The sequence below is a fragment of the Aplosporella prunicola genome (genome assembly GCF_010093885.1).
Source record: "Aplosporella prunicola CBS 121167 unplaced genomic scaffold K452scaffold_9, whole genome shotgun sequence".
In the NCBI taxonomy this organism is placed as follows: domain Eukaryota; kingdom Fungi; phylum Ascomycota; class Dothideomycetes; order Botryosphaeriales; family Aplosporellaceae; genus Aplosporella; species Aplosporella prunicola.
In genome coordinates, this window is record NW_022983537.1 from 80,751 (window position 1) to 100,376 (window position 19,626).

The 19,626-nt window shown below is 49.3% G+C and overlaps 9 protein-coding genes and 1 non-coding gene across 10 annotated transcripts; 4 read left to right on the forward strand and 6 right to left on the reverse strand.

Annotated features, from left to right (window-relative positions):
• Positions 1–379: 379 nt before the first annotated feature.
• K452DRAFT_307317 (uncharacterized protein) lies at positions 380–1,343 on the forward strand (the record flags this gene model as incomplete). The annotated part of the gene is made up of 2 exons (XM_033543056.1): positions 380–1,035; positions 1,094–1,343. 2 exons carry the CDS (start codon positions 380–382, stop codon positions 1,341–1,343), a joined length of 906 nt encoding a protein of 301 aa, XP_033398852.1.
• A 449-nt stretch (positions 1,344–1,792) lies between these two features.
• K452DRAFT_307318 (uncharacterized protein) lies at positions 1,793–2,851 on the reverse strand (the record flags this gene model as incomplete). Its single annotated transcript, XM_033543057.1, has 2 exons — positions 1,793–2,605; positions 2,663–2,851. The coding sequence occupies 2 exons, from the start codon at positions 2,849–2,851 to the stop codon at positions 1,793–1,795; spliced, it is 1,002 nt and encodes a 333-aa protein (XP_033398853.1).
• Positions 2,852–3,290: 439 nt separating this feature from the next.
• Positions 3,291–3,674, reverse strand: K452DRAFT_296933 (uncharacterized protein; the record flags this gene model as incomplete). Its single annotated transcript, XM_033541965.1, has 1 exon — positions 3,291–3,674. The coding sequence occupies one exon, from the start codon at positions 3,672–3,674 to the stop codon at positions 3,291–3,293; it is 384 nt and encodes a 127-aa protein (XP_033398854.1).
• A 1,922-nt stretch (positions 3,675–5,596) lies between these two features.
• Positions 5,597–5,704, forward strand: K452DRAFT_t61. The gene has a single exon. It is a non-coding gene; the product is annotated as a tRNA-Ile (tRNA).
• A 720-nt stretch (positions 5,705–6,424) lies between these two features.
• Positions 6,425–7,825, forward strand: K452DRAFT_307320 (uncharacterized protein; the record flags this gene model as incomplete). The annotated part of the gene is made up of 1 exon (XM_033543058.1): positions 6,425–7,825. One exon carries the CDS (start codon positions 6,425–6,427, stop codon positions 7,823–7,825), a length of 1,401 nt encoding a protein of 466 aa, XP_033398855.1.
• A 436-nt stretch (positions 7,826–8,261) lies between these two features.
• K452DRAFT_307321 (uncharacterized protein) lies at positions 8,262–9,479 on the reverse strand (the record flags this gene model as incomplete). The annotated part of the gene is made up of 1 exon (XM_033543059.1): positions 8,262–9,479. One exon carries the CDS (start codon positions 9,477–9,479, stop codon positions 8,262–8,264), a length of 1,218 nt encoding a protein of 405 aa, XP_033398856.1.
• A 225-nt stretch (positions 9,480–9,704) lies between these two features.
• K452DRAFT_346886 (uncharacterized protein) lies at positions 9,705–10,594 on the reverse strand (the record flags this gene model as incomplete). The annotated part of the gene is made up of 1 exon (XM_033545484.1): positions 9,705–10,594. The coding sequence occupies one exon, from the start codon at positions 10,592–10,594 to the stop codon at positions 9,932–9,934; it is 663 nt and encodes a 220-aa protein (XP_033398857.1). The 3' UTR covers positions 9,705–9,931.
• An 875-nt stretch (positions 10,595–11,469) lies between these two features.
• K452DRAFT_296937 (uncharacterized protein) lies at positions 11,470–12,493 on the forward strand (the record flags this gene model as incomplete). Its single annotated transcript, XM_033541966.1, has 2 exons — positions 11,470–12,188; positions 12,238–12,493. 2 exons carry the CDS (start codon positions 11,470–11,472, stop codon positions 12,491–12,493), a joined length of 975 nt encoding a protein of 324 aa, XP_033398858.1.
• Positions 12,494–14,333: 1,840 nt separating this feature from the next.
• On the reverse strand, positions 14,334–15,251 carry K452DRAFT_317371 (uncharacterized protein; the record flags this gene model as incomplete). Its single annotated transcript, XM_033544056.1, has 2 exons — positions 14,334–15,066; positions 15,223–15,251. The coding sequence occupies 2 exons, from the start codon at positions 15,249–15,251 to the stop codon at positions 14,715–14,717; spliced, it is 381 nt and encodes a 126-aa protein (XP_033398859.1). The 3' UTR covers positions 14,334–14,714.
• A 1,916-nt stretch (positions 15,252–17,167) lies between these two features.
• On the reverse strand, positions 17,168–19,343 carry K452DRAFT_346889 (uncharacterized protein; the record flags this gene model as incomplete). The annotated part of the gene is made up of 4 exons (XM_033545485.1): positions 17,168–18,032; positions 18,085–18,141; positions 18,185–18,280; positions 18,347–19,343. 4 exons carry the CDS (start codon positions 19,341–19,343, stop codon positions 17,527–17,529), a joined length of 1,656 nt encoding a protein of 551 aa, XP_033398860.1. The 3' UTR covers positions 17,168–17,526.
• Between the last annotated feature and the right edge of the window lie 283 nt (positions 19,344–19,626).

Sequence of the window (19,626 nt, forward strand, 5' to 3'; positions counted from 1 at the left end):
ACTTATGCGCGCCTATTCAGTGCGAATAGACGTCTAATTTACGTATTTAGACGACTATTTTCATGCCACGCCTATTTGGTGCAACAGGTACACACAATGACTATAAAGACAAATTCATACGTACCCATAGAAAAGCTCACTTTGAAAGACGAAGAAATGCCCCTTGGGCATCACAAAGTCCCAAGACAAAACCAAAATGCTGCCTACCAGGCAGACGACGGTCTAGCACCAGGCAAAACTCGCACGCCAGAGGCCAGCCATGGAACGGCACTCGCTACATGAATATATAATTCCTATGTCTACTTATCTTTATGATACAATCTTCTTAACTCTGCATCCCCCATCCCGAGTCTAAACACATACAACCTACCTAATCACCATGTCGCTTTTTGGCACTTTTGGCAACATCCCGACCACCAGCGGGTCACCAGGTGTAAGCTTTCCAAAAAATATGCCTTCCAGCATCACTGCCGAAGGCAGATCGTCTAGCGCAGGCCTTTTCGGCAACAATAGACCTTCAGGCTCAAGTATTTTTGGCGGAGCAACTGGTAGCAGCACAACCAACAACAGGCCCACCGGCGGGAGCATCTTCAGCCCCGCTTCTATGCAAAATGACAGCTCACGCCCAACCCCATCAACAGGTATACATTCACCATTGCCACTATTTGGTGGCGCGAGTCTGAATGCGCAGCCGTCGCAACCTCCGATGAGCGACCAGAACACTAGCACCGGCACTACCGAAAGAGATAGGAACGACATCGAAGCTCTTCGTAATGAGATCGAAGAGCTGCGCAGGAAGTTGGACAATAACACCCAGAACACGAGCGACCTGGTCGAGGCAATAAAAGACGGCTTTGTTGATATAAAGACCACGCTCATGGATATCCAAAAATCACTGAGCGGGCAAAACGACGAACTCAAGGACGCGCGCATGAGCAACTGGAGCCTGCGTACCGATGTGCTCGGCCTACGGGACGACGTACAAGCTCTTCGCTGGCAGGAAAACAGTAAGGCTTCCGGAAGCAAGATAAATCTGTAAGTCTCATGCAGGTATAAACCACAGGAATGCAGTGACTAACCTTTTCTTACGAAGCGCTTTTATTTCACAGTCAGAGTTCGAGAGTGCCATTAAAGCCCAATGCGCACAAGTGGTGCTTCCTCCTTTTCAATCAATGTTTACGGGTGGTCCGATCCCCGATTTCCCCAAAACAGTCGGAGACCTGGAGAAGCTTTCTGCTGAGCAGATTGATGAGATTTTGCACCATTTGTTGGTGAAGGAGACACCAGAAGGGTTGGAGCAGAAGCGGAAGTTGCTTAAAGAGAAGATTTGGCTGAAGGTGTAGGAGGAAGCAAAGGAGCGTGGAGGTTTCTAGTATATGGTCCTGTGCTAGCGGAAGACAGGTTGAAAATTTGCCAAAGCGAATGAATGTGTGTGGTTTCCAAAGCATGAGCTCGTAGGAAGCCAGCACTGAAGATAGCAGTAGAGTTGCCTATAAAACCGAATACAAAACTACGCCTAACTAATTTTTCACTGCTAAGTTTCTAAGCATAAGTTTCTTTAGACATGGCAAAGATATTATCACAAGAACGAACATATTTGCAGAAAGCATTCATGGATTTCTTGAAGCAACTAATACATGCTATGAATCCAGTTTGGATCATGAGCTGTAGGAAGTGGAACTATCAGAAGCTATGGACTCGGTCATGATAGAAAGAAGTCGCCAACCGGTATGCTGAAAACATCACAGCATTACCCCAAACGGGCACTTCTAACCCACTGCCCTACAGCAAATCAACGCAAACCCAAGGCGGAGTAGAGCACTATGAGGGTCTTCCTCACAGTAGCCGACCAAGGCTCGCGCAAGTGGACCAGGATGCATTCCATCTCGTGGTGGGAGAGCTTCCAGATGTCCCCAATGGTCTTAGGGAAGAATGGAATGGGGTTGCCGGTAAGGTGAGACCTCAAGAACTTAACAGGAATGTTTCCGGCGATGGAAGGAATTCCGGTGGTGGAAGGGATTTCGGTGAAGAAAGAACTACTCATGAACTTCATGAGGAAGTCAACCTCATCCCTAGAAAGCTTTTCGACATCATAAAATGTCTGTGGGAGAGTCGGAATATCGCCGGCCAGATGAGTAGAGCGCAAAGGCTTGTTCCTGTCGGTAGGAAGCGTGCGCTTCTCAATGGCGGACTGAAACTCGTTGAATACAACATCGTTTCTATCAATTGCAGACTGGCAGTCGTTGATAGCAGCCTTGCTCCTCTCAAGGGCAAGATTGCACTTGTCGATGGCTATCTTGCCCTCGTCGACGAAAGACTGACAGTAGTTGATAGCAAGCTTGGATTTGTCGAGAAGAAGCTTGCAGCCATCCACAGGAAAGCTCTTGGGGTCTGCGGTCATCTTTTCAAGCTTGTCGGTGAGCTTGTTGGTAAGTCTGTTGACTTCCAAAGCAATGTGACGGCTCTCGGTGGATTGAGGACACTTTGGCATGGACTCGACCTCAACAGGAACGTCGTGCAAGAGGTCTTCATTGCCAGGGACGTTAGAGGCGTTGTGATCGGTCTTCTGGCGAAGAGGCAACTGCTTAATCCTTAGAGGCCCGCGCTGTCAGTGAGGCATGCAACAATCTTGTGAGTTTTGTCCGTCAAATTACTGGCTGACATCCTTGCGGAGGCTAGAGAGCTCGTCGCGGATCTCGGTACGAAGGTCGGTATGCGAACTGACTTTGAGGGATAGGTCCTTGACGACATCGCGGATATCATTGAGGGCGGTCAAAATGTCTTGCATTCCAAGACTCTGTTCGTTCGTCGGCTGCGAGGGCTGCGCCCCGCCGGCAGTGTTCTTCGTCATCTTCGTGCGAGGTCAAGTTAACCGGAAAGGAGAGGGGCGATCGGAAAAGTAGAAGGTGGAGGGTGGAGGGTGGAGGAGATGGTGCACTCAGGCCTGGGGTTTATATTCCTTAGCGCTGGCGGTTGGCGAGACTTCGGGTTAGTTCATTCACATGTAGTTCATTCACATCTCGTGTTAAGTAAGGTTTAGCGCCTCCAGTTGGCCGGATGATCGCTCCTTTGTTCATTCACACCTGTGAAGTGACTTGAGCACATACAACCCTTATGGCAGTCACTACGGATTAAGGACATCACAAAGCGGACAAGTAGATGCAGTTGCAATTGTAATCCTAGTATTTTCTACGAACTGAGAAGCGAGGCAAACCTGGCCCTCGCGAGCGCGAGAAGCCTCGCGGAAAGGTAAGCTACCTGGCTGCCAAATGCAACCGTCGGTGTGTACCCTAATTGTAGGGAGTGTAGATGAACTGGGTATTGCGGTGGTTCGCCAGCTCAAGGAATGCCAACTCATGGCCATCTCCTCCCCTATATTCACCGTTGCGCTTGCTGAGCTTGTCGCGGATCTTGCGGCGTAGGCCGTGGAACCTAGCGCGCAGACCGCACTTCTTGGTATGCTTGTCATTGTCATTGTTGCGCAGACCACCAACTTCAGTACGTAGAGCGCAGACCTCGGTGCGTAGGCCGTTGACTTCAACAGCCAGATCCTGGATGTCGTCAACGAGGACCTCGACTATCTCATTCAGAGTCTCGATAAGGTCGCGCAAGCTACTGTTGCCGCTGTCCGGGTCGTCGAAAGGCCCACTAGGGCCGTAAGCCAGTAAGGGCATGTCGGGTATGCGGAGAAGAGTGACTTCTAGCTTGGTGGGAAAACAAGAGACCTTATAGTGTAGTCTGTCATCTTTATACCCCCTGCAGCCCTCGGTTGTTACCACACTTACGTGTTGTTCAACCATAAAGTACCAAGAGGTGGAGAGAGCAGAGGCGTGAACGTCACTCTTTCATATGGCCCGGGAGCTTTCATTGAAAGCGGTTTACCTTTTTAGATAGTTGAAGCAAATACTACCTACTAACCAAGCAGTGTGTGTCCTGCGCCGCTACATTGGTGCCTGTGCCGAATTGCCGTTTCCACGGGAGAGCAAGCCCTCCTGACGATCGAAAGCTTCATGGATCTCCTGGCGCAGTTCTAAACTTTCTTGAGAAGTTCCGCAGTCTCAGTATCGTTGGTGCGGTCCCTAGCGTCGGTCTTGACCTTGCTGATCATGTCGCTCATGTCGCTGCAGAGGCGCTCAGGCATGCTGTGGATGTCCTTGCGAAGCTCGATGAACTCCCTGCGAATTTGGGCCTGGTCCTTTTCGCGTACCACGAACTGGTCGACGAACACGGTCATCGCGTCAACCTTCAAAGCTCTCTTTCAGCGTATTCAATCTGCTGTTCATGGTGGTACGCATGTGGTTGAGAGCAGCGAGAATCGCTTCAGTGTTGAGGGCGTTTTTCGGGATGGAATGATGCTTCCGGTATTCGCCAGCAATTTCTTTCGGGGGTTCAAGGAGAGATTTTCCATCCATGATTGCGTGGGTTGCGTGTTGAACAGACGGTGAAAAACTGATCGATTTTGATGACAAGTTGGTGCTGCAGGGCCTGGGATTCATATACCCTAACATTGAGCGACAAAGCTTCAAACAGTTTTGCTTAGACATTTGGAAAGTAAATTGAATTGATTGAAGAACTACTAACCTGCCTGGGAATGCCGCTTCATGTATACTGAAAGGCAGAGATTGTTAACAAATGTGACATTAACGCTTGCTATTTGTTTTTTACCGTACAGTGTCCACTGAGTCGTTTTGGTTTGGTGCAGCAAGGCCCTGAAATGAACCACTATTGCCAATGCATAGGAAACAAAGCTTGCAGGTGGCAGGCTTTGCGGGATTGGTAAGGGTGATAGCTTGTCGCACAAAGACCAGCGGCTACACGCATCAAACAATAAACCCGTCGCATCATTCGCTGCGACATCAAAAATTCCGATTGGCATAGAGGCTAAAAGAGAGGTTCAGCGAGTGGTCAATTTCTGTGACCCGTCCCGCATAAATGCGCGACACGAGCTGCAGATTCTACTCGTCTGCCTGGGGCAGCATCTGGCGACTAACGGATCATCCTCCGCTCCAGACGTTCGATGTTGCGGGAGTCTGCAGGCCGCCCCTGCCGCACGGTCGCACTGTGCATGAAATGCGGGGAAGCTTATTTTTAAGGTTAATTTTAAGCGAGAAACGTCAAATTTTTGTCGGCGGATTTCGTGAAGTGCAACTTTGGAAGTCATATTGGCAGCGCTGAGTAGTCAGTGCAAGGAGACCATCCCTAAGTACCTCCTGCCTTTGTAGTGGTTAACGATATCAAATGTCTTTGGGCTAATTCCCAACGTTCTCGTATTTATACACTCAAGCACAAAATTTTTTGTTGAAATAAAATCATAGGGAGCAACGAGCTTTTCCATAGCATATCAAAAGCTTACACAGCTTTAATTAAGAGCCTGCAACCGTCCAGTAACTTTTTGCATGGTGGTGAAGTGCCCGGGTGCCCCGTGCTTCAATAAGAAAAAAATTTCGATCTCGGCGCTTTCGGTCCAACATTTTCGGCCGTACTCGAACCCAACGCCCACAGCACCGAACAACAAAGCTTACGGCAGGACTCTCAGCTGTTTTGCTGTTGTAGTAGTTATAATGTTGGTCCGCCGGTGGCAACTTCAACAATAACAGGTCGCTTAGCTCAGTTGGTTAGAGCGTGGTGCTAATATCTTGGTTCCTCTCAAGAGCTTCCAAACTGTTAAACGCCAAGGTCGCGAGTTCGACCCTCGTAGTGACCATTCTTTTGCTCTCTGGATGCTTGGGGGCCTTAGGTTTTGTCCTGGGGGCGTGGGGGGCCGTTGGGGTTGAGTTGGTGGGCGGGACGGCGCCGTGGCGGCGAAATTTTTGCGTGCGGCCGGAGCTCGGCGCTCGGGGGAAGCGACAACAAGCAGATGGCTGGAAGAGCTTCTCAGAAGGCCTGGGTGAGACCGTGCGGTTGCGTGCTTTGGGAATGAGAAAAGTTTTACTTAAGAGGGTTTGTCCCGGTTCGTGGTCACTGACGCGACACTGAATGGTTTTGCTGGCAGCAAAGCAGAAAGCAAAGCGGCATGAGAAAATCATTCACGGGGAACGTTTTAATCTTTCCACATATGCCAAAGTCTTTGATGTGGACAAAATCACTTTCAAATGTGTTTGCGACCGCCGAACGCGAGAGGAAAAAGAAAAGAACTTCCATAGGCTGTAAGATTGCATTCTACTAGCTGCTTCGAATGAGAGACATCGGGATTGGCGGATAAAGCGGGTGCGTTTGTACAAAGGACAACGAATCCTTTGAAAGCAAAAATAATTAAAAAAATCCACGGAAGCTTGTGTCTCAACTGCAGTTGATAATAAACACACCCCTCTCACCCACACGCAATTTTTCAGCGCCAAACCGGCCACTGACTTCACTCGCGTGTGATCGCCTTAACACCAGCATGTTTATCAGAGATAACCCGTGTTAGCAATGTCTTCAAACAATGAACTATATCTTTGGAAAAGTTGAACATTCGCTCGTATACTTGATTTTCTTTCCTCAACCCTTTGGCAAAACAATTACAACAACAATCTGCGCGACATCCGCACCAGTTTCCTACATGAATAATCATAGTACAAACCACAATACGAACACAGCAACCATGGAGGCTAAGAGCTCTACTCTAGAGACAACCACTTCCCGCCCGCCCCCGACTCCGCTCCACCTTGAAGAGTATTTCGAAGATATTTACACGACTTGGTACCGTGGAGCAGGCATAGTCCCTGCGGCACTTCATCACCTCTTCGTCAAGAGTCTGAAGTTCTGGGGCCCGCACATGACAGCCTACGAGCGCTGGCACAATGGAACTCCTGGCGACACGCCTCTTACAGAGGCCCAAAATGAGTTCTTCGAGAAGGTGTATACGAGATATTCCAACGGGCCATGGTTCGATGTCTGGACAGTCGACTGTACCAACTTCCTGAGTGACTCTTCCATGCTGCACGAGCTCGACCTTGAGCAGCGCCTAGTCAACACGCGGTACGCTTGGGAGCCGGAAATGGATATCTTGCTTGGAGCCGACAAGGGCGGCACCAAGTACCGTCTTGCGCCCAGCGACATTGAGTGCGAACGCTTCGAAGCCAGCAACTTCAACCGTCTCTGGTACCTTGAGATGCGCACGAGCAGGCCTCCTGCGCGCACCTATATTGGCCCACTCACTGAGGCTGAGGCTATTGCGCAGAATACTGGCCCCGTGTTTAAGGTCCGCATCCTTGGGCTTGTCGAGACATTGCCACTTGCCCCTGAGTTCGACAGCCAGCAAAATCCCAAGTCGCAACCGACTACTTACTGCCTCGCAGGACAGATCAACGATGACACTGGCTACATCGACAGCTTCTGGTTCGTCTCAGTCGAGATGCTGTACGAAAAGAAGGGAAACTGGTCAGTCTTGCGGCGGCCTTTGGGCTACCTGCCCACCACAGCCGGGATCACCAAGCCGTTCATGGCCGCCAAACTCGCAGGCATCTCAAATCTCAGCTACTGCACTGAGAACACTGACTTGGACTGGAAGGAGAACGAGACCCCCTACAAGGGCCAGCAGAACCGGTTCCGCAAGAGGGGCCGGTCTCACAAACGCCAAGCCGTGGAGCCCGTCTTCACTGTGGACCCGCAGCGCGAATACGTCCTTAGTGTGAACCCGGTCTTGGAGCTGGTTGATCGGATGGAGTACATTGAGCTTGCTCCGGTCAGCTTTCAGCAGTCAAGATACAGCTTCCCGGAACCATGTTACTTGAAGAGTGATGAGTCTGAGGACGATAAGCATCCTGTTGACATTGAATCGCTGCTGTACGACGATCTCTCTGAAGTTGATGGGAAGAGCCAGAACGATACTGAAGTTGACTAGGATGACATTGTCGACAGCCTGTGGGGTGCAAAATTTGAGTGCACACAGTGTGAGTAGTACGAAGCATGAATGAATGATAAGTCTGATAAGTCTGAGGATTGTCGAATGTGAGAATCTACACTGACGTCGAAAATTGTTCGTAGCTCGTAAGAGACAGAGAATTTAACAAAATCCGAATTAGGGATTACCATCAACTTTAAGAACTTTGCCTGTGAAATTACGAAATGTGATTCGGCCTAACTGTGACCCTCAGGATGCCTCTTTGTCCTAAATGTTCATCTCAACAAAGTGAGGGATTGCCTTGTTGGACATTACTAACCGTCCGGCCTGAATAAACAGATCCTCGCCTTAACTTTGCAACTTTGTGCTTTTACCTTATGAACCAACGGTTCTGTACTGATCTGAGTTTCAATTGGATTGTTATGCTCTCCACCTTCTACCACACCTCTTCTGCTGGAGAGGGAAAACCCTCTCTAAGTAAAGAATGTAACACAGTGTCTTTGTCCGGCCCTCTATACTTGATTCCCGTTACCTCCTGGCGTGCATCGTGACAGAGGGTTAAGCCAACTTTACTATCTCTGCTGGCAAGGCCTGTAAAAGCCAGTTTAGTTACAACGCCTTCCTCATTCTTTACAAACCAATCCTCAAAATCAATCCAATACAGAAGAGCAAAGCTTTGTGCTAGTGTTTGAAGCACAGCTTTCCAGGCATCTTTTTCAGGTAGAAACAGGGTGTTGATGGCGATACTACGTAAACTCGTTTTGAACGAGAGCAAGAAGCTGCAAAGCGCGCGCGTATCGGGAGATTCGTCATCATGATTCTGGTCATAGAGCGTGAGATGCTCAAGTGGCGGCCTCCATGAAGGAGCAGTAACGAGAATCTGACGAAATAAACCAGTATGGAAAAATTTCAGAGAAAAGTTGGTAAGGCTTGCAGCTTTTGCTACAAGCATAGAGACGGGGCATTCTGGACCGTTGAAAGATCCACTCGGAACAGTCCTCGGGAGGACAATATTGAGCTCCCGGATGTTTTCTTGCCATCTTCGTGTAAATTTTGGGTCTTGAAGAACCGATAACGGTACACGGGATAAACTCAATGGTGCGTCGGAACAAAATCTGCTCATCACTATGTGAAAGGATGAAAAAGGCCGGTTGGACAAAGCTACGAAGCGCAGCAAGAAGCCTAATGCATCACCTTCTGTAACCCAATTTAAGTTACGGTGATTGTGGTCGCAGGGCATATATACCACCTTAAAATTGTGGCAATTTGGGAAGCCATCTGAGAGAATCGGACCCAGAAGAATATCGATGTCCACAGGGAACGGCGGCTCCAGATAGCCTGATGGCGCGCGGTGCCACTCTCCTTGAATCTCTGCAAGAGCTTGCCTCCCTAATCCTTTCGGATTACCACAGACCCTAAAGTTCCGTACGGCTTTCCGCGCTTGTGGATGGCATTCGATTTCAGCGAGGCGTTCAATATATTTTTTACAAAGAACTAAATCGACGGTTTCAAAGCAAGCGAGATAGAAGGCTGGGCGGGTCTTGGTAGACAAGTCTCTGCTGGCGAGATGCAATGAGCTAATATCCTCCTTTTCTAGATAGGCGCAGATCATCTCCAGAAGCTCAGTTGGAAGTAAGCGGAGAATTGCCGTCATATTGTTGGTGTCGTCGTTGCTGTAGTTCGGTAGGGTATTTGATATGGGTAGATGGCTTTGTGTGGAAGTGCCGCTTGAAAATTTTGTTCGGATTTGCTGCAAAACTCTTTGGCCGTGGGGGCGGAAATTGGATGAAAGATCCAATTGGTGGAACAAAATACTCCCTGCTAGGGCGGTAGAACGATCATCCGGCACACTCTTGTATGGTACATAGCATCATGTCTTTAGCATTGTATGAAAGAAACGGGAGTGGATGTGGAAGAAAGAACAGTGCTTCAAAACGTTCAATCGTACATTGTTTTGTGCCCAGGGATTAAACCGCTTTGTTATCTTTTCATAGCGTACTGAAAGCTGCAAAAGAAAGGGAAATTCAAGCAGTGACAGTAGGCAATAGGTTGCCGTCCATGGTCCCCAGAACTACGCAATCATGTCATCCTAAGCATGCTGCATAACTACTTTGACAACCTGCGACCAAAGGTACCGAAGGCATTGCCGTTGGAGCAACCAAGTCCGCCGAAAGGAGAGCTCTTTTTCATGTCCTCTGCGCCGAAAGTACTGTTGTTTTCCCGCTTAGTCGGAGAACCCCCAAAAATCATGCTGGAGCCGACGTTGTCGCTGTTCTTCTGGGCCTCGCGGTTGTTCATAGTGGGAGCGACACTGGGATGGACAGGGAAGGAGTTGAGCATCGTGTGCTGGTCCATGACTTCAGCATGGACTGCCTGTGTGTCTTCGCGAAGCTTAACGAATCCCTTGTCCATATTGCCACTCAGGGCCTTGGACTCGCTCGACATCTGGTCGCACAAGTCTTCTTTGATGTCGGTGATGTCCTTGCGCAGATTGTTGCGGCTGTTCTTGATGTCCTGGTGGATGTCGCGCATCACTCTCTCCATCTTGTTCATGCGAGTGACCGTCATGTCCATCCGCTTGTTTAAGCCGTCTATCTTGTCGCAGATCTCGACCAGGAGCGTTGTGAGTTCGCTGCGATCTTCCTGGTCGGGACGATGCTCCTTCAGCCGACTTTGTTGGGCAGCTAGGCCGTTGAAATGCTCGACGACTTGGCTGTAGAAACTTGCCATAGCTTCGAAGTTTGGGGGAGACTGAGGAGTAGGAGCCATGGTAATCGCGTAATCCCTTTGAGATTTCGTATGCGGAAAGCCGTGAGTGCGATGTGGCGATTTGTAACAGGAGGCGCCGTCAGACAGTGGAGTTGGTTGAGTTGTGTCTGGAGATATTCCAGGGGCCATTTTATAGTTATAGTTACAAGGAGTTGGGGGTTGGCAGGGTTACGCAGCGCAATGACCATGTTAAACAACAGCTCTCACACATGACCCTTTCTTTGTTCAGTACCCTTTGGTCGACCATGCATGGCAGGCAAATGTTTGCTAAAAAAGAACACTCTGGCACGGTCTCATCCTACAAAACTAGCTTTACCACCATGTCGCTCAGCTTGATAGCATCGCCTGATCAGGAAGAAACCAAAACTGTATCTCGCTGAAGTCAGGCGGCAAACTCTCAACAAGCAGATAGCCCAATCATGGCTGCGCGAGTATGAAGCTGAACTTCACAGTTTGTTGATAACTGCGGCTTATGCTTGGTCTTACAGTTGGGCGGCAGTCCATAGTCTATTCATCCTGAAAGATACTGAGGCTCACGTCTATGATGAAGCTCTGTAGATACTTCTTTAGAGAATAGTCCGCTTATTCTCTATGTTTTAGACAGCCAGTATATGCTCTGGACATTACAACAACCACTTGTGCTCACAAAGTGATGAGCATGAACGGAGCAAGGCAAATTCGCGTCGTGATCGCGTGATAACCAAGCCCCAGCCCCCATGAAGCCCCAACTGATCACCCCGTCGCGCGGCATGACTCGCGCCCTGTTTGCGCACAAACACGTGACGACTGCTGAGAAAACAACCCTTCCGCCTGACACTGCATCTCCTCTTTAACAACCAACGCTGCCCCAAGATCTCACCTCAGCATCAATCACCATGTCGTCCGATTACCCCGAGCCAGACTTTGAAATGATGGCCATATATAACGAAGAACTAGCAGCGTACCACAGAGAGGTAGCCGAGAGCTACCGCGCCAGGCTTCGCGAAGAACAAGCTGCCGCACGCGGTCAGGCCTACGACCAGAGTCGCTCCATCGCTCAGAGAGAGGCAACCACTCGCTCTACCATTCCTATTCGTGTTTCCAATCCGGATCGCCGCAATGAAGCTCATCGTCGCGCTTCGGTTGGGAGTGTCACTGCCATCCAGGGTCGTGCAGCGACGCACAATGCCACTCCCGCTCGTTCCTCAACTCCGGCTCGCCGTAACGGCTCTCAGCGGCGCGCCACCATGTCGAGTCTCACTGCTGCTCAGGGCCACGCAGCGACTTACGCTGCTATTCCAGCTCGACCGGGTAGTGGTACTCCGGCTCCCATCGCTAGGCCGGCTCGCCCAGATACCCCGGTGCCCACTTCCACCCTGGCTCATCCACCCGCTCAGGAACGCCCTACTGTTCAGGGTCTTAACGATATCGTGAAGCTCTTGACAGACACTCTTGGCAAGATTGAGGCTTTGGGGACCCGCAAGGACAAGATGGATACCAAGATGGACAAGCAGACGGACATGCTGGAAAAGATGAGCCAGAGCGACAACCACACGAAGCAAAACGTGGTTAAGAGGACTCCATCCGATCACGAGAACAGGCAGATCCATGCCTCGTAAGTGCACCCTCTCATATTATGGTTAACTACCCCGACTGATACGCAGGACCTACAACGAACAAGCCCGCCGCGAAAACGGCCAGCGCCGCCACTTCATAGGCATCCCTCTCGTACCACTTAGATCTATTCGCAAAGACGGTTTCGTCCCCTACTTCCCTTGGACGATGAGCGAGATCAACACCATGGACAACGACACTATGAAGACCGTGTTGTGGCACTTGGGCTGCGAAGCGTCCACAGACCCCGCCGTGATGAAGAACATGCTCTTGTCTGCTATAGGCCTTTTGCCTTTGAGCGCTTAAGCAGTTCGAGAATTCAAGAGTTATCGGACATGCCAGCTGTGTTCACTAATGCTCACCAGGTCATGGTCCCGACGTGGTTGCAGTTGGCTCTGCTCAGCTTGACAAGGACTGTTTCGATACTATATACTGAAGTTTAGGAAACCTGCAGGTAGATCAATGCAAACATCTACCTTGCAAGTTCATTTGTCCTTGCAAACACGTATTTGGCCACATGCTAGCTTCAGGCTGTACGAAACATCAAGCAGCTGCCTCAAAGCTGTGTCGAAAGTGCCTACAAATGCATATGGCTTACGCTCTACCCTTGTATACGTACGCAGTCTTGGGCTATTCGAGTTCCTTGATTCCTCATGAGTTTGCCATCTTCATAACACTGTAAAAGATCCTTCGGCATTCTAAGTTTATGCCTTTATGCCTGTTCGAAAGCTACTTCTGTTTCTGTAGATATATGCCCTCGTGTCCTCTACAATATCCTTGGCCTTAGTAAATTTTCAAGTTAGTATTATTATCTGGCGACTACTATCTGTATCGTTACAGAATGTAATAACTACCCAAGGGATGCTTTACTAGTTACATAGATTTTCTCACTCCGAGACAGATCTCTGCACGTGTGGACCCGCTAAACAAACCCCTAGACATCTCCTCCTAAGGTGTTTTCTCTATAACTCTCCTAGGAGAGCTCTAAAGGACACCCTCGAGACAAATAACCCTAGTTTTTAAGAGGTACTTACCGGACCAGGAATCCTAGCTACGCTAGAATTCCTTAAATAAACGAGGATAGCTATACGGAAATAGCGCCTTAACGACCTTCCCGAGGGGGAGTAAAACTCCTACAATTCCGATCTACTCCTTTCTATTTTATCTTCTCTAAAAACCCCTTTCTTTCCTTCGTTTTTATCACCTCGGCCTAGATCTAACTATCCCTCGCACCACCTCGCTTTTATCTTATATTTAAACCCCCTAGCCAGTCCTAAATAGACCGTCCGTTATAGTTTCTAACTACATATAGACGTAAAACGAATCAATTAATTAATTAATTAATTAATCTACTTCTTTATTCTCTTTAATCCTACTATAGCTTAGAGATTTTAGCTAGGTAAGGCTAGGGTAATTATAGGGAGAGACGTTTCTAGTTTCTATACGTTTATCTAGAGTACTCAGGAGGTATTTTCTAGGGCTTTTACTTACGTAGTAAGGATAGACTTTAAGTAGTCTATTTTTCCTATCTTTATATAATCCCTAAAGATAGAGAAGAGATCAAGAAGGCTCTCTATCTTATCGGTATCTTGTTCCGCGTTAGCTACCTTTAGAAGGTAGTCTAGGGAGGCTTAGAGCTATTTAGTAGACGTTTTCGGGACGGGAAAGCTACTAGGGTAGCGAGTCCTTTTAGGGTTTTTATCTAGCGTAGCTAGGAAGGCGAAAATATTCTTCCGTTAGCGCTTACCGTAGATAGAGATAACTACTAGGGATTTCTCGTTTTAGCGGGAAATTTCTAGAGTAGGTGTAGTTTCTATTAGCGGGTCTTCCCTTATAATCTAGGGCTGAGTCTAGTTTATTTCTAGTTCTATATCCGTATCTTCGTCCGTTAGGATTAGAGAGGATAGGATAATTCTTAGGCGGGTTAAGGGGGACGTAGAGGGATCCTCCTAGATATTAGGGGGGCGGGTTTCTATCTCGAGATTGGCTGGGTGCCTCTTTAGTCTCGAGGTTATAGTTCCGGGTAGTTTCTAGGGGAGGGGTTTTAGTAAGGAACGCCGAAAAATTTTCCCGCTAGGTCGGAGGAAAGACTGGTATGTTTTCCGGTTGTAACGTAACAACCAAGGCCTAGGGCCTGGTGCAAGTTGGGGGGGTAGATAAGCTGGCTGTGCCAGTTCGTTTGGCGCCGGATTTAGGTCCCTGGGAGCGCTAGTTGTTGCGTTCCCTTCTGCCTCGAGAAAGTTGAAGCTTTGCTCTAGGGCTATTAGAGTACCTGGATATTAAGGTAGTAGACGGCGGAGGGGCCAAGGGCTTTAAAGTCGAACTGCTTGTTACTCCCCGTCTTAGAGTTATCGGGTAGGAGAGGCGGTACCCGCTATCCCCTGATTCTAAATACGCTGCGCTCGAACTTTTCCTCGTCCACCCGCTCGTATACTATGCCTCCACCTTTCGGCCGCTTTTCCATCATCTTCTCGGCTAGAAAAAACCGCTCTAGCCCCATATTCACGTACGAACGGGCACTTTGGCGCTATATCCATACTGCGCCGTATGCAGCGGTAATATTATTCTCAAACGCCGCTCCGCCGTCGACCCATACGTTGATGTTTCGAGCGCCGAGAAGGTCCCGGTAGAAGGCGACTTTGCCCTCTTTAGGCAAGGAGGGGACGTGGAAGTGCGAGGTCGGCGTCGTGGGCTTGGCGCGGCTTGAAAAGAATGGCGTCAGGACGTGGATGCCACGAGGGGCGAGGACTGTCTTGGCAAAATCCTCATCGCTGAGCTTTGCGACGTTGCGCCTTATTGTGCTTGTGCTTGCGCTTGAGCTTGAGCTTGAGCTCGCGACTGGACCTGTGCGCGCGAGGCTGGAGCCTTTTTGCTGGCCACTGTGCGACTACGAGGTTTTCTGGCGTTTGCTGGGCGGCTGGGATCCCTCATTTGGCGGGCTCCCAATGTCGCGGCGGGTGCTGGCCAGGGTGCTTGCGCGGGTGCTTGCGCGGGTGCTTGTGCGGGTAGCGGGTTGTCGCGAACTGCTTCCTTACTGCTGCTTGGCTTTTGCCTTCGGAGGCATTGTTGACCGAAGATGTCTTGTATCTTGTAGGGAAAAGGTTCTGAGGTAGAAGGTTGAAATTAAAGTTTGGTTTTGTGGTGTCCTTGGCGATGACCTTCTTGATCCAGCTGAGTAATCATGTGGGAAGCAACCTCACCAAATTAATGTGTTGAGCAAATGTGGTGAGCAGTGCGGAGATACGGGGAAATCGTGAGGCGGCTCTACCACACCCTTGCTGCCAAGCAACGATTCTTTCATCGACGTTCAAAGTTGTAAACCGAGTTTCCTTTCTCAGAGAGGTGCAGTATGGGGTGAGGCTCCCCACGGGTCTTGCGGCTCTGTTGTAGGCTCTTGTCACCGTGTCACGAAGCAAACGGTTTGTTCAGACGTTCGATGTTGTGGACCAAGTTGCCTCTTTCGGTGAGGTGCAGTGCGGGGATGCAGGGGTTCGCTACGTAATCGTGCAGCTCGTGTGTACAAGAAATGCGGCTCTCTTGCGACCTTTGTTCCGGCATCTGCGGCGTAGCTTGCGCGAGATACTTGTGCATGGCTTTAAGCGTCTGTGAATTTGGCTGCTTCTGGTCGAGAGGGCCTTGTGGCGCCCAGGAACACTGCTGATCCTGTCCAAGTCCCGAACAGGCACAGGTACGGTTTCCCGTATTGAAGGTAATGAAAGCCCTATAACGATCTTTCGACAAAGCGAGCTTTCGAAGGACCGCACAAGGTGCAACATCCTTTCTGCTGCGAAGCCGTCATCGTGCCTGAAAGTTGTGCCAGGTCTGTTCCAAACGACCTCTCATCCCTCCCAACCGGCCCCGATCATCACCGTGTTTTGTTCCTCCACTCATACGGTAGATAGTCGTGTTTGTTCGGCAGCATCTGAAAGATCAGTCGTTGATGGCGTTGAATACGATCGGGCCGGCCTTGTTTCATCCCGCTCTTCTGTCAGCAAAGCTTCTGGAAGAAAGCAAAAAGCAGACGCTAGCACTTACTAGCTTCCTGAGGCATGGCGCTATGCACCTTAGCCGCTAATCAAACTGCCTGCTGTGGTATAGCTTCGTGACTTGAGCGGTTGGTATCGGACCGAAGGGTCAGATCAATGCGTGGAGGACGTCGTGGACGTGTGGGAGGTGTGAGGGAGGGTCAAGGGCCAAGTTCCATTGCCCTGAGGAAGTCAGCTATGGTCGTGAGAGGGTGAACGGCTTCGTGAGCTTCGGATCGTGGCAGAGTGTTGAGAAGGTGATGGAGAAAGATGAGGCGGCTGGCACGCTGGCTGGGAGCTTGGCCCGAGTAATTTTCATCGCGCTAAACTCATTATGTGAGTCATGCGCAAACGCACCACGCCCATGACAAGCAGATACCCTTTCCCACGTCGACCCCCTCCATCCCGTACGCGCCGCCATTCCAGCTCCAACACCCAGTTGCGCTTCAAGCAGCTCTACGCCATGCTCCAGGCCATGCTCCAGGTCACGCTCCACAGGCAGCGGTCTCACGCCCACGACACGCTCACCCAGCCGCCGCACGGCACCGAATCGCGCGACGCGACCGCAGCTAAGGCGTGGAGAAGTACACGTCGGACACAATAGGCAGTTAGGTTCGAGGTTCAGCTTGTGGCAGCTCAGCGGTCGAAGCCGTGAGGCTGTCCGAACGGATGGAGCGGCTTGCGGCTCGCCGCGCGGCCGGGAAAGCTGTGGCTGGGCCTTGTTGACGGTAGGGATATTACTCAGTGCATGGCACAAGTGGCTGGGGAAGAGAACTTTGGTGTTCAGATGCGATGGCGGTGGAGATGTTTGGTGAGTAGACGCATGCACGTGACTGCTCTCAGGATTTTCTACACAAATGTTCTTTGTTTCCACAGCGTCCAGTGTCTACCAGCTTTAGAGGCTCTGCATGCTTATTCCTGCAGTTTATGGGTTTGATTTATTGACGGTCAGGTTGTTAGGAATCTCTTGCTGCTGCCACTGCCGCGTGCTCTGCGGGGAGCTTTTCTGGCGGGAAACCAGAAAGCGCGGCACAGCGCCCAAGGTAAACAAGCAAGACCAAAAGACGATGAGTAAACTGTATTTGTTTGAAATGGGTTTGCGGCTTGTGTGGTCAAACACTGGGAGTTGAGATTTGGCTGCTCCCTTTGACATCTGAGACCACCGCATTGGTCAACCGTTCCTTTAATTCTTATGAAGAGGCTAAGTGGCAATTCGAAGCAGGTTCTTTTCAGCCTAATTCACTCCCAGTGCTATAGTTACATAAAGGATTACTTGGAGTTCGTCCTTCAAAAACTTCCACACCGCCTGCCGCTCTATGCTCCATCATACGGTTCGACATCAGCGAAAGGAAGCTCTTTTGCAAACAATTCAAACTCCACAACCGCATCCTTGCCATATAGCTTCTTCTCAAGCTCCTTCACTGAGAACGACAGTAGTTCTTCCAGTTTCTTGCCCGTCGTTTCCTGTGCTGCAGAAACTATAGCGAAGATACTTCTCAGCTGCGAAAGGCTGTACCCCGCACGGAGCAGCTTGCTAGATAGCTGAACCTCAAGCCAAATAGCAAACATGCTCAATGACCAGACCCCGTGAAGGATCAGTATGATTGACGAAAGTAATGTGGAGAAGCCCCAGCGATATGAGGCATTCTTGTCGGTATTAGGTAGGCACCTCGTATTGTCGTGGACCTGGCTATAATTGTAGAGCACTCCATCATAACAGTATGGCGTGGCATCTTGGTAGGTGTAGCCAGTAAGGTGGGGAAATATCTCAGCAAATGTGAAGTTTCCGCCACCAACGGGTACATAGACGGTTTCGTTGCCTATTAAAATTTAGCCAAGTCGCTTATCAAATCGAAACATGGTAGTCTATACAATTATGATTATCATAAGATGGATAGTCGCGGTATGTTTCGTTAGGAAAAAACCAGCCTAATTCCTGTTAGGTAGGGAGAGAGATATAATGTTCATATACCAACATTCTTTGTCATCATATGGTCCAGGATAAGAAACCTTCCGGTCGGGTGAGTACCTGTAAACATATGAAGCTTCATCGTCAGGGTCGCATGAGCTATTGCTTATATTATTGTTGAGTCTATTAGTGTTATTCAATTTAAAAATAAAAATTAGAACTTACATTCTCCTTGTTGGAGGTTTACTAACCGAAGTTGCGTACTAATGTCTTCTTCCACCAAACACTTATTTGTGTTATTGCTAGAAAAGGTGTGTCCCAAATAATTGTATATTTTTTCCTCCGTGGGGATGAAAACGCTAAGGTTCGGGAGCCGGGTGAACGGGGATGTCGAGCTTATGTAGCCAGTTGTTGCTGAGAATAGTGTCGGTAATGCTATCACATAGGTCATAGCCAGTGCCATATATGCAAAGCGCCACAAAGTGTGCCCCTTCCCATAGCAACCAATATCTTGAAATAAAGAGACAACAGTGCTCGCAGACACACTACTAAGAGATATGCTATTGAATGTGCGGTAGGGAATTGGTGATACCTCTATAGCTCGTATGAGAACGTCTGAGAAGACTTTGTAGCTGAACAAGCCGGCGAGGAATTGCATTCCGCGGGAAACAAGAAGATCCCATGCCGTATCAATCAACTTTGCGACCCAGAAGGGGAAATTTCCGGCAGTACGGTCAACAGTAAACAGATTCGCAAATCTGAAATGATTGACTGTTTCCTCGGATGTTGTGAAGTCTTGACTGCAGCTCATAGGAACTGTCTTGAAAGGGTGTTTTAGTATACAAAAGTAGGTGATAAGCGGTACGAGGCCATAAATGAACAAGGCTGTCAAAGCTACAGCATGGCGCCTGAAGCCGTGATGTCGAATGCCATTCTTGAGCAAGTGTATGTCGTTACTAATGGGACTCTTCAAGTATGCGCCATACTGTCGAACGCCGTCTTTGAGCAAAGGTACTGAGTTTTCAATGAACCACCCAAGGTATTTCATGCTGAAAGCATCCTTGAAGTCCATGAAGAATGTTTTTGCTGGCCGAATGTCAGGATCCAGAGGATCTTGGTTACTTGAGTCAGCTAGCCGTTGGTGGTCTAGTGGATGGAGTCCGGAAGCTGAATCTTCTGGTAAGTCGTGCATTTTGACCTCGCGGTAACTGATTCCAGCCATAATGAAACCCTAACGAAAGGACATCGGTTTGTAGAGCGATCAGGGGAGTGCAAAAAATGGAGGAAGGCTGAGGCCTAGGAGGTATACGTCAACATGATGTAAATTGCTTATTCTGTTTGTGTACTTTTGTACACTGTACAACCATGTCTAAAAATGGAATGGTAGCATTCACCGCTAATACTATTAAGCGGTTCCTTAATGCACCTCTGACACGTTCTTAGATGTAGGGGAAAAATAAAACCATGATTTGATAGGCTATGACGATACGGATATGATTCCTTTT